The 12,404-nt window shown below is 40.5% G+C and overlaps 1 protein-coding gene across 1 annotated transcript in view; it reads left to right on the forward strand.

Annotated features, from left to right (window-relative positions):
* LOC104516929 (trafficking protein particle complex subunit 12-like) overlaps nt 1-12,404 on the forward strand; it is a gene marked incomplete at its 5' end in the record, with an annotated part of 39,065 nt that overhangs the window by 12,100 nt on the left and 14,561 nt on the right. Inside the window, 2 exons of the mRNA XM_010161436.1 lie at nt 6,241-6,313; nt 10,173-10,246. Of these exons, the coding sequence (XP_010159738.1) occupies nt 6,241-6,313; nt 10,173-10,246 (147 nt within the window). The remainder of the gene's footprint in view (nt 1-6,240; nt 6,314-10,172; nt 10,247-12,404) is intronic.

Below are 12,404 nucleotides of genomic sequence, written 5' to 3' on the forward strand. Positions count from 1 at the left end.
TCTGCACTTGCTGTTGGTTCACACATTGCCATCTTGTTCTCTCTGCTTTCCTGTGTCTGAGTTTGCCAAGTTTCTCCTGGGTTAGTGTGTTCAATTGTGATCAGAAAGAGAACGATCTCCCTTTGCTTCTGACACCTTCCATTAGAACCAGGATGCAGCAGCCAGGAGAAGCCACTGTCTGTGCTGATGCATGCTCTTGTACAATGCAAGGAAGCTACAAACAAACAAATAAAACATAACATCCTTCTCAAGGGAATAGTTCTGATCAGTTATTCTGGACACCTCGTTACAGATTATTTCATTTGTTTGCATTCAATTAAGCACCTTGTCTGTTGGAGCAATTCAAAGACAACCATAGAAACAGAAGTGTGAAAAAGGACAGCTTGTGAAGATAAATGTGTTTGTAAAAGACAGTTGTAAATTCGTGATCATTTAACCATTTAAAGTCAGGGTTGCCTGACAAAAGACATTGTTTAGATACATGTTTTGATTTTTCTATAGAATGCTGTTAGTCTAATAATCTCGATCTCACCTGGATTGTTCAAGAATAAAGTGCATAATACTCACGAAACCCCATGGCATAACCAAGAAGATAACATAAAGGATGTACACTCATTAGTCTTAATATTCGTATATGACACTTGGGAACCATTTGGGTTATAACAGAATTAATTGGGGAGCTTTCAACCAAAAGCCTCGAGTGTTTTACTTCCCTATTTTAAAAAGTGGAAAAATAATCTTTGGTCATCCATATTTACAGAAGGGCGTAGGAATAGTCATTATGTAAATGAGATGATCTTGGAGTCATAAAAGCTAGAAGAGAGAAAAGACCTATTAGCTCACCTAGTCTGTCTCTCTGCAACGCAAGGTTGTTTTCTAGTTTTTAATGAGCCAGCCTATGGAGCTGAGGCCACATCCCCTGGGAGGCTATTCCAGGCTAATGCTAATGCATTAGAAAATTTGTCTTTCGATTTTGTTTCTCTTCCTTAATGTAATTGTGAGGTTTTTTCCTATCTGATACTCCCTTTTAACCTCCTAATTCCCTCTTGTTTTTAGTTGTATGCGTTCTACAGACGCTTGTCAACTTTGGATTAGCCATTCCACTTAAAGATCTAACCATATTTACTTTGTCACTGTTTTGGTAACTGGTTCTTTTCAGCCCCCATCTAACTTAGATATTTCTGGTACCTGATGCAGGATTGGAGGTAGAGTGCAAAACTCACAATTCTTTATTTTCCCTTTATAGTCTCTCTATATATGTTCTTAACTTTTCCAGTATTCCTATAATTTGTAATCAGGATCTGGTTGGATATTGTACATCTCTGTCTACAGGCACAACATTTGGGAAAGAAATAATCTGTAGTGTCAAATGCCCGTTGTAGCTTGGGGAAGGAATCCAGTGAAATTGTACTGTCTCTGTTACTGCTGGTTTTCCCAGTGTGAATTGACTCAAGGAGTTGTTGCTCTTCCCTTGCAAGTCCTCCTTGAAATAAATGGTTACTGAACAGCCAAGCAGTAAGAGTAACAATAGTAATTTAAATCACAAAAGAGTTTGTTATTTTCAAGTATTCATTTAAATACATCCGTGATCACTTTAGTGCTGATAATGCTGTGGACATGCTAATAAATGCTTACCTGGAGACCAGCATGTGAAAAGAACAGTCAGGCTTAAACTAAACTCCTCCTTTGTTTGTGGCTAAGCTTCCTAGCTGATTAAGGGAGATCCCCTGGAAATGCACACATCTCAGGGCAGCATATATCACTCTTTAACCCTAATCCTTAAGTAGCAGAGCTGTGCTGGGCTCTTCATCTGGGTGGGTAGAGCAGTGGTGAATGAGTTAAGAGTCTTGCTTCCTACAAAAGCTTCTGCAATTGTTACCTCTGCAGCGTTTTGCAAAATACTTCGTGCCATTTGTCCATCAGCCTTCCACCACCCTCCTTCACACATGGTTATATTCCTCCCTGGCCTGTCCATACACACTCTTCCTATCTCCGGGTGTTCTGATTTACATCTAAATTGTTGGACTTTTCAGTCTCTTAGCTACTGAATGTTTTGGTTTTTTTTTATTTTCATTCAATGTCCAGTTCTGGCTCAGTTACTAAGGTCACGTGAGTATTCTCTTTCTTATACGTTGCTTCAGTCTAGGGGGTATTTGTCTTGACCCCTTGTTTGAGGAGTTTGTAGAAAAGGTGATGATCCTGCGTCAGTCTGAGTACCCAAGAAGCCACAATTCTAGAAGCACCAAAAAAAGTTATTTTGAGTACAAAGCTAATGTTGATGAAAAGTTTTGGACAAAGAAATAAAGTATTAAAAAGAGATACGTAAGGATAGGAAACTAGGAATACAAATGCATAGGTTAGTAATTACGGAATACTGGTGATTTGTAGGGATTGAAACGGAAGACTCAGTGAAGTAATACTAGCCAGTGAAACTAATGAGTGTGCACTTATAAATACTGAAAACAAGAAAAAGCGTAGGCCATATGTAAAACTGATGTTTAAAATAAATGGTAGAAGTGTTCAATCTTATTTCTCTTCATAGCAAGAAGTGTAGAGCTATCCCATGTGATACTGCTAGAATAAATAGTTCACTTGTTGAAAAGTGGGATGACGGTATTTGCTATAATTAAACATTTTGTGTCAACTAACACAAATAGGTTACACCGAGGAACTACCTGAATCATTAATGTTATTATTAAACAATTCTTGGAAAACTGGGGAAATGCCCAAATACTGAAAAACTACAGATGATCTTCCTATACTTAAGAAGGGCAAAAGGAGATGAACCTAGGGAATAAAACAATTAGCCTTCAGTCAGCACCGAGTTCTGTTTTAATTACGCTAGGCTTGAGATGATGGCTAGATATTCCCAAGTAGTGTCACAGAATGGTTAATGTAATACTCTAATTGTATGCTAATATCTAATTCTTTATTTTTTGATGATGTTAGTGAGCACGTCTTCAGAGAAACGTGTTGTCTTTTTAAACAAGACAGCATGTCTCATTGGTGAAGCCACCTTGTTATGTTTAGACCATTTCAAGAGTAAGAACTTCAAGCCTTATTGAGAACGAGAAGTGATCACCAGATGTTTTCCAGGGAAAGAGAAAGATTGTGTGTTTAAGACTGGACAGAAAATAGACAATAAGGTGGTTTTGGTTTATGGGAGAGAAGAATGGGGTTTTTCTCTGACAAGGTGCCCCATTATACACTAGGCACTTAACACTGAAATGCGGTGCCTTGGTTTCTAAGTGATTTCTAAGTGTCTACACTGCTTTTGAAAGTGGGACTGATACTGAGTCTCGCTGGCATGCCACTGCAATCTCATAAATTGCCACCTATCAACTAAGCATAGTTGATATGTGGCAATGCTTATAGCCTCTCAAAATCTGAGTTGAGGCAACTTAGCCTAGCCCTCTGTGAACAAGGTTTACACTAAATCATATTACCCTGTATTTGTCATGGGCAAACGATTCTTATCGGGGAAAATTACCTGGGCTCAGCTGGCATGTGGTAACTGCTGCTATTTCATCGCATGTCTCTCCTTGCTCCTTGCAGCTAAATTTATGGCACCTAACATTGAGCTTTCACTCTAGTCTGTGAAAAGAGGATGGCATCTCATATGGCAATTCCTTCCACCTTAAGATGTCTAAAATAGGTGGCATGAACTGGCTTCCTTCCTGGAGGTACTGATTGCTCTTCCTTTGCTGTAGAAGGCACCAACATGCTGTTTGAGGCCAAATTAATTCTACCTGTCTTAGCTTTGGAAGATCTCCTGTGTTGTTTTTAAGTCATAGAATCACAGAATGGTTGGGGTTGGAAGGGACCTTAAAGATCATCTAGTTCCACCCCCCCTGCCATGGGCAGGGACCCCTTCCACTAGACCAGGTTCCTCAAAGCCACATCCAGCCTGGCCTCGAACACTTCCAGGGATGGGGCATCCACAGCTTCTCTGGGCAACCTGTTCCAGTGCCTCACCACCCTCTCCAGGAAGAACTTCTTCCTGATATCTAATCTAAATCTCCCCACTTTCAATTTAAACCCGTTCCCCCTTGCCCTGTCACTACAGGCCCTTGTAAAAAGTCCCCCCCAGCTTCCTTGTAGGCCCCTTGTAATGTTTGCTTACAGAGCACTGAGCACAATTGCAATGCTTTGCTGGTGTAGGAAAAAACAATTATTCCTTATACTGACAGAAGCTGAGAGCTCTGCGTTTGGAAGTGCACTCAGTCTCCGGAAAAGGCAGCTCCTTTTATTTCCCTATCAGCTAACCACAGCGGCTGAATAAAGAGCAAGTGGCCTTAGTGGTTTTTTAAAGGAAATCTCAAGCATTGTTCTACAACCAAAGTTATAAATCTGTAATGGGAAAAATGGGGTGATCTATGGGAATCAGAATACAAATTAGGATAAACTATTGGGATTAGAAAAAGGAAAGTTGACTTTCATTTCAAATGGAACCTTGCGTACATATTTTAAAAGTGCTTAAGACACAAGCTCATTAAGTATACATTTTCATTTTTCCAATAATACAATGAACATGTCATTCAGTTAACAATTTACATGATTTAAAACCTATAATAGATAAAACCCAAACTTGGAGAAAGAAAATGCAGTAAGAACTAAGAGTAGCGCTTCATTCAGGACAAAAGGGTGAAACCAGAGCACATACTTAGAGTGGGAGAGTCAAGAGGCAGTGGCTTTCTATGAGAAATCAGTTTGACTTTCTTCGTGGTCACAGAATCACAGCATGCTGGGGGTTGGAAAGGACCTTTGGAGATCATCTAGTCCAACCCCCCTGCCAAAGCACATCCATCTAGAGCAGGTTGGACAGGAACGCATCCAGGTGGGTTTTGAATATCTCCAGAGAAGGAGACTCCCCCATCTCTCTGGGCAGCCCGTTCCAGTGCTCTGGTGCCCTCAAAGTGAAGTTGTTCTTCCTCATGTTGAGATGGAATTTCCTGCATTCCAGTTTGTGTCCGTTGCCCCTTGTCCTGTTGCTGGACACTGCTGAAAAGAGCCTGGCCCCATCCACTTGACACCCACCCTTCGGATATTTATAAGCATTGCTGAGATCCCTTCCCAGTCTTCTCTTCTCCAGGCTAAACAGACCCAGCTTTCTCATCCTTTCCTCGTAAGGGAGATGTTCCAGTCCTCTAATCATCTTTGTAGCCCTATACTGGACTCTCTCCATAGTTTCCTATCTTTCTTGAACTGGGGAGCCCAGCACTGGACACAGTACTCCAGATGCAGCCTCACCAGGGCACAGGAGAGAGGGAGGATGATCTCCCTCGACCTGCTGGCCACACTCTTCTTAAAGCACCCCAGGATACCATTGGCTTCCTGGCCACGAGTGCACATTGCTGGCCCCTGGCTCATTTGGTGCCCAACCGCCATGCAGAGCTGCTTTCCAGCAGGTCAGCCCTCAGCCTGTACTGGGGACTGGGGTTATTCCTCCCCAGGTGCAGGACCCTACACTCGTCCTTGTTGAACTTCATTAGGTTCCTCTCTGCCCAACTCTCCAACCTGCCCAGGTCCAGCTGTACGGTGGCACAGCCTCCTGGTGTATTGGCCACTCCTCCCAGTTTTGTGTCATCAGCAAACCTGCTGAAGCAGGTGAAACACTGTGTCCCCTCATCCAGGTCACTGATGAATATGTTGATCAAGACTGGGCTCAGTACCGACCCCTGGGGAACACTGCTAGTCACAGGCCTCCAACTAGATTCTGTGTCCCTGATCACAACCCTCTGAGCTCTGCCATTCTGCCACTTGTCAATCCCACTCACTGTCCACTCATCTAACCCACACTTCCTAAGCTTCCCCATGAGGATGTTATTATGGGATACAGTGTCCAAAGCCTTGCCGAAGATGAGGTAAACAACATCCACTGCTCTCCCCTCATCCACCCAGCTAGTCATGCCATCACAGAAGGCTATCAGATTGGTCATTAACATTGACTGGTGAAACATATTCCAAATTTTGCTTAATAAAACGTGTCTGTCCCTACACTCTGCTGTCATTTAATGTTCTCTAAGTATCATAAACTTGAACTCTGACATCTTTCTACCATACAATGGCTTGCTTACTTTGTGCAATTGATCTAGCTGTGGTAATAGTCAGTAATTTTGAACTCAGTGCAGAATTCCTGCCTGAATTGGTTTACCTATCGACTGCCAATTGTAGCTAATTTGCATTAAATATATAGTGCTGTTTAAACTCATGTTGGTTACTTTAAAAAATTTACTACAGATATTAGAAAATTTGGAACAAGGCTTAGCTGAAGATGGAAGTATGACTAACATGACACAGGAGAACAGACAAGGTAGGTATTCTGTATACATTTTTTTCACTGGCAATGTGTTTTTATCTCTTGACGAAGTATGCCAGAAGTTTTCACAAGACTGCGCTGGAGTTGTTAAAACAGTATTTTTGCAATCTCATAGCCTTCTCAGCCTCTGAAGTGATACACCTCATACTTCTGTTTGCTGGAATTAATTTCACAGTTTTGCCCTTGATCAAACTGATGTACTAAATCAGTTTTTTTTTTCCTGCTTAGAAGAAACAAAGGACATGGCTGCTATCCTTTAGTGATGAATATCTAAGCGTATTGCTGTCACAGCTAGATGGATGTTTCATCTTAAGCCTTGGCTGACTGGCTCCTCTTGGTCCTCATGCCTGAAATCCACTAAATTTCTTTAGATCAAACTGGCATCATACAAGGCCTACACTGGCTTAGGATGTGGCTACATAATGTCTGAGTCTCACTGTAGCTGCATTGTACTTAGACTCCTGAAATACTTAGGTCACTTTTTAGAATAAGGTTTAGATGATACTGAGTAGTCTACATCATAATTTTCATTTTTTTTTTATGCAATTATGTTTTTTTCCTGTTCCTTCTATCTTAGTTATTTAACTTTGGTAGTATAGGATACATTACTGCATAAAGGAAGGTTATCAGGACAAATTCATTGTCTAAACATCAGGGTATTTTAATGGAATTTATACTAATGAGGTCATAGAATCACAGAATGGTTTGGGTTGGAAGGGACCTTAAAGATCACCTAGTTCCAACCCCCCTGCCATGGGCAGGGACACCTTCCACTAGACCAGGTTGCTCAAAGCCTCAAAGGTCGTTTGAATACACTTAAGAATTTGACAAGAGGTGACCTTTTAGGCATTGTTAAGGATGATATGAACCACTCAGTGCCTGGCAAGTTAAGAACATCACACCAAGAAAACAAAAACCTTTCTGCCTCAGCTAACAGTCTAAGAAATCTTACCAACTTCTTTCCAGGATAACATTTACCTAGAGCCTGTGGGAAGTAAACGTCTGCTGCTGAGGCAGGAAGAGGCTGAGTAGAGTTGTTAGCAGAGTTAAAATAAATATTATAACCAATTCCCTAAAACAGTTTCTGCATCGATGGGTACAGACTTGTCTGAACTCTTCTGCATGGCCTTCAAATTGACGGGATGTAAAGCATCCTTAATGTGTTACTCTAGTTGACTTAATGCACCATCTAGACATGTCCTAAAAAAATGAACACACATGAGCAACATGTATCATAAAGGCATTTGCAAATATAGTCAAATGAATACATTTGCTATTATTCTTAAAAAACTTAGGAAAAAGAGAAATAATCTGCTGTTGAAGGTTTATCCACAGTGCTCCAGGAGTATCTGTTCTTCTCTCCTTGTACCTACGATTCTTCTTGCCTCTATTCTCTGACTTACTTTCCCCTGTTATTATCCCCTTTCTACCATCATTTTTGTCCTTATCCTCACTTTCTTTTCCTTTTTACCCCTTTAAAACCACAACACTGATCCCCCTTTAAGGTACAAGGGTTTTTTCCTAGCTGTGTCATAATCCTGTGTCCTGCAGTCTGCCCTCACCCGTGCGTTTGTGGCTCCTTGCTTTTCCTCCCTGCTTCTGCTTCAGAGCCGAGATGAGCTCAGCGGGAGGCATAGTTAGAAAACCAGCAGCGAGTAGATACCAAGGGACACGGCTGCTGAAAATTTGGAGAGATCTTCCCGTGTCTGCTGTGCAGCTGCCTGTAGGTTTAAGACTGCCAAAAAGCCCGTGGGGCCTTTGCAGAGACTGTTGACTGCTCCTGTCTGTGGAGGTCAGCCAGGTCTGCTCCCTGTCTGCTTCTTCACTGCATTTGGAGCTCCAGGAGGCTGATAATGGGTTTGATTTTTTTTTCATGTGAGACTAGCTGAAGCAAAGCTTATTAACTTTATGTGAAGACAGCCTTAATTCATTATGGGGATTATGCTTAGCCTGTCATTTCCTTATTGCTGGTGTAGGAAGGTGCCACACCAATCGACTTATCGTGTACATCTCCTCTAGTCTGGAACAGAGCACCTCATTTGCCAGTTTTCCAGCAGGCAGAGAGATTAAGCATTGCACCACTTGCCTGGTAACGCGTTCCGTAAGATGCGGATTTTGCAGCTTCTCGGTGCACAGAGCTCCTGTCGAAATGAATGGCAGTGTGGAGTACAGAGGCCTTGATAAATAACGAGGGAAAACAAATGCTTAGAGTGGAAGTGTGGCTGTTTGGCCCTGCATAGTGAGTTTCAGGCATCTCAGTAAGACGCAATGATCTGCTGTTGAGTTTTTGATTTTATTCACTGCTTCGCAGGTTTTTTTTAACCCCTTTCTGCCAGTGCTACGAAGCTTCATCCCACAGGGCTATGGAATTTCCAGATCAGGTTCCTGTTCAGTTTATAGCACAGGCTCAAGTCTGTCTGCAGTCCTTTCTGAGAACCATAGCTGGTGCTATTCAGTTGTTAACAGGAAACCTGGAAGTCTCTGCTGCAGGAATCAACATCACATTTGTTGTCACTAAAAGGGTGAATGTGGTTACCAAACTATGAGACCATGCAAAAGGAGAGATTAATATAAGGAAAATAATAAAAGAGAGTTATTTAATTATGTCCAGGTTTTGCAGACACCCACAGGGAAAGGAAACCAGAAATGTATCATAAAACATTTGCTCATGGTTTACAGCATCTTCTTCATTAATAGCAGAAGGGATGCGTGGTCGAGGGGGAATTTCTCAAACAAAAGCTAGGAGTAGTGAGTAATTTTAAGGTATGGTTACTGAGTTCAGTCATGGGCCCCCACATTGTGCTCTGCTTTCGACCAAGATGATTTGAGAATATTCATGGGTTGATTTTTTAGTTTGTTGTTGGAGAGGATTGAAGGAGTTTTTTAAGAAGGGGAGTAGACATTTCACCAAGCTCTCTTCTTATTTGTAATGGCATTTATGTGTGCTGAAAGAATTATCTATGTGACCTACCGCGCTTTCATCAGAGACTACGTTATTGATACAAATGAGTGGGCTTAGTTATCACAATCTGATTGAAATAGCCTCTTCTCCCTTTCGTCCCCCCCTTTCAAATCATTACAGTGACCTTGACAGCTGATTGACTGAGATACATTTCTTTTCCAAACGTACTAAATTAATACTCCTAGGGTTTTTTTGAGGATTAGAGGAATATTTCTAGCATTGATCTGTGCTGCTGTAACACAAGAGAAAGTAAGGATCTGTGTGAACCATTCTCTTGCAACATCAGGAGTCCGTCTGCAAAGCAAGAGAGAGAAATTTGCTGCTGCAGCTTTTAATGCCAGCAAGCTCCAGGAGCATGGGGAAAGCAGACAGGCTTGGCAGATTTTTTCCAGCATATCTCTAAGCCAGAGGCAAGCACAAACAGCCCCAGACTCAGACAGTTCTCACCCTGCATGTTTTGGCTCTGAAATGACATTTTAGCTATGTTTGATTTTTGAATTTATCACATTTAATGATGTAGATTACATGTTTTTAAACTGATGCTCATTATCGCTTGAATCTTTTTCTGCACCTTTTGTTCTGATATTGGAAAATCTTTGGCTTCTTCTGGTGTTTAATATTTGGCTGGAGCTCAAAGCTGAGCTGAGTCTGTTGCTCTGCATTGTTGCATCGTGTATGGTACCCAGAGCCGCTTGAGCAGTTCCCTCCTAGAGATGCAGAATTTTCTGTCTGATGGTGCAGCATGGCTGAGAATTAAACATTCTAGGCTAAAACCCAGTGGTGTTAACGAGGGGGATCTTTCGAAATCCTAATTCATAGGACCAATAATTGATGGCAAGAAAGAACCTCTAATTTATTTGTGCAAATTCACAAGCTGCTCTTATTTTGCAGGCTCTGTTCAGCTGTGGAGGTCACGTCTGGGCCGGGTGATGTACTCCATGGCAAACTGTCTGCTAATGATGAAGGTACGTGGGTGGCAGCAACTGCAGAGGTACCGTATATTCCAGAATAGAGCCTCAGAGAAAGTGCAGAGAATTACTGGTGCATAGATAAGGGAAGAATACCTGACTGTACATGAAGGTTTTGCTTAGTGAAGAATTAATTAGACTTAATAATGTCTTATTTAATAGATAACTATTTGCAGTAATGTTCTTTGGGAACGTATCTGTACTTATTTCTCCCCAAATCATCCTAGAGAACATGCAATAACAATACAGAATTTGCATTTTTAAATTGAATTTTTCAAACACTTAACTAAATGCTGTAATTAAAAGCAATTATGTGCTCTGTCTTTTTCAAACTGTGCACTAGGAATGTTGCTGTGTTTGTGAGGATTAATAATACTATAGCCTTTGTATATGATGAAGGTTCAGAACATCTAAATACATCCTCCCCTGTCAACCTATCTCAGTTGTAAGATCTTCTTTCAAGTTTAAATCCTCACTAGTGGGTAGCGGTGGAAGAGAAAGGGATAAAAGCAAAAGTAACTAGCTTCCACAGTTGGATTTTATTCCCCCTTGATTCTTGCTTACCTTTTTAACCATTCCTACTCAATTTGGTGCAACTCTCTTAACTTCTCCTTATACTCAGGAAGTGGAAATAAAACTTCTGCCATTCACCTCATGGTCAGGGAAGCAGGGATATCGCCATCCTTGCCGCAAACTGCTGTTATCCTGAGCTTAACTGTACTTCACAAATCAATTAGCAGCAGTAGCCTCGGAGCAGAGCTGTCAGCAGTATAATCTTCACAGGCCAAGATTTGCACTCCTTGCCCCCTGCTCTTTGATTGCCCAGGGTCATGCCAAACCTGACCCTCTGATGTTTATTATGCTACTTCCCAAACAGGGCGCCATTCTTAATATTATACTACCTTAAAAAGCATGCATTTTTTTAGTTAAGATCCAGTTATCCAAATACTGCTTTACATGAAATGGCATATCCTTTTTATGATAATTAGGGAAAACAGAAATTTGTATTTATAATGATATTGCGATCAGAACATTTCTGTTTTGAATAGAAATAATTATCCATGAAAATAGAAGTGAGGTATTTTTAAGAATTAGTAAGGATATGTGTTTTGAAATAGCTTCATTTTTTAAGGAACTTTATTTTTTGAAAAGTGGAGAAAAACATGAGTTGCCTTCCCAAACAAAGAAGAATATATATGAATAAGGAAATTCTGGTAATACGTTTTTTCAAGAAGGGTACTTTACTTTTGGCTGGGATTTGTTTTTAACACTTCCAGTGTTTTTCTTCTTGTGTACACACCAATCCATGTGCATCCGCAGTTCTCACCTTTCTTCTGCTTTGGTCCCGTTAGTGCTGTTTTTTTCTAGTAACAGAAATATTTGTGAATACCAATTATCACCTTTGTGGAAATGGCACTTCAGAAATACTGCAGCTCAGATACTTCTTCAAACCAATTGTATTTAGGGCCTATCTTGTAGCCATTCAATTAGAAATCTGTCGTTCCACAATAACTTCCAGATTACCCACAACTGCATGTTAGTGCATAATTACTTCCATCAGAAATTTGCATTTCAGTGCATTGGCCATGGAGTAGTTGCGTGTCTCTCAGTTTTCAGGACTAGCCCTGTATGTTTAAGGAAGGTTTTTTCAAACATTGTTATGTTGCAGTTAAAAACAGAATAGTACATGAAGCTGATTTTTTCCGCTTATGTGACAGATCCTCTGTGAGAGAATTATATTGGTTATTTATAAATTGAATATTTTTAAGGCCATTCTAACATGCAGCAATGCTATAATAATCTTCACCTTCTGGAGTATTCAGTATGAAACTGTTTCTTCAAGTGATTTTTAAACACATTTTTGTTAATTCTCCTATGAACAATTGTATTAATTGAACAGTTCCACTTCTTTTTTCGTTTATGTAATGCACTTTAAAAACTGCATTTGTTTTCATTTAAGTATTTCAATTATATGTAATTATATTATTTAGAAAAAAAACCTCAACTGATTCCATTCTCCAAGTCTGTGCCATCTATTGCCATCTAGTGGACATTTAGAATATGGCGATATGATCATATTTGATCCCCAAGTACTCTTAGGTGAATGGAATAATTTGTGCTATTAGTAGATTAATAGTAATCTTTTATTAAAGTA

The sequence above is a fragment of the Eurypyga helias genome, unplaced genomic scaffold, assembly GCF_000690775.1.
Source record: "Eurypyga helias isolate BGI_N326 unplaced genomic scaffold, ASM69077v1 scaffold3561, whole genome shotgun sequence".
Lineage (NCBI taxonomy): Eukaryota > Metazoa > Chordata > Aves > Eurypygiformes > Eurypygidae > Eurypyga > Eurypyga helias.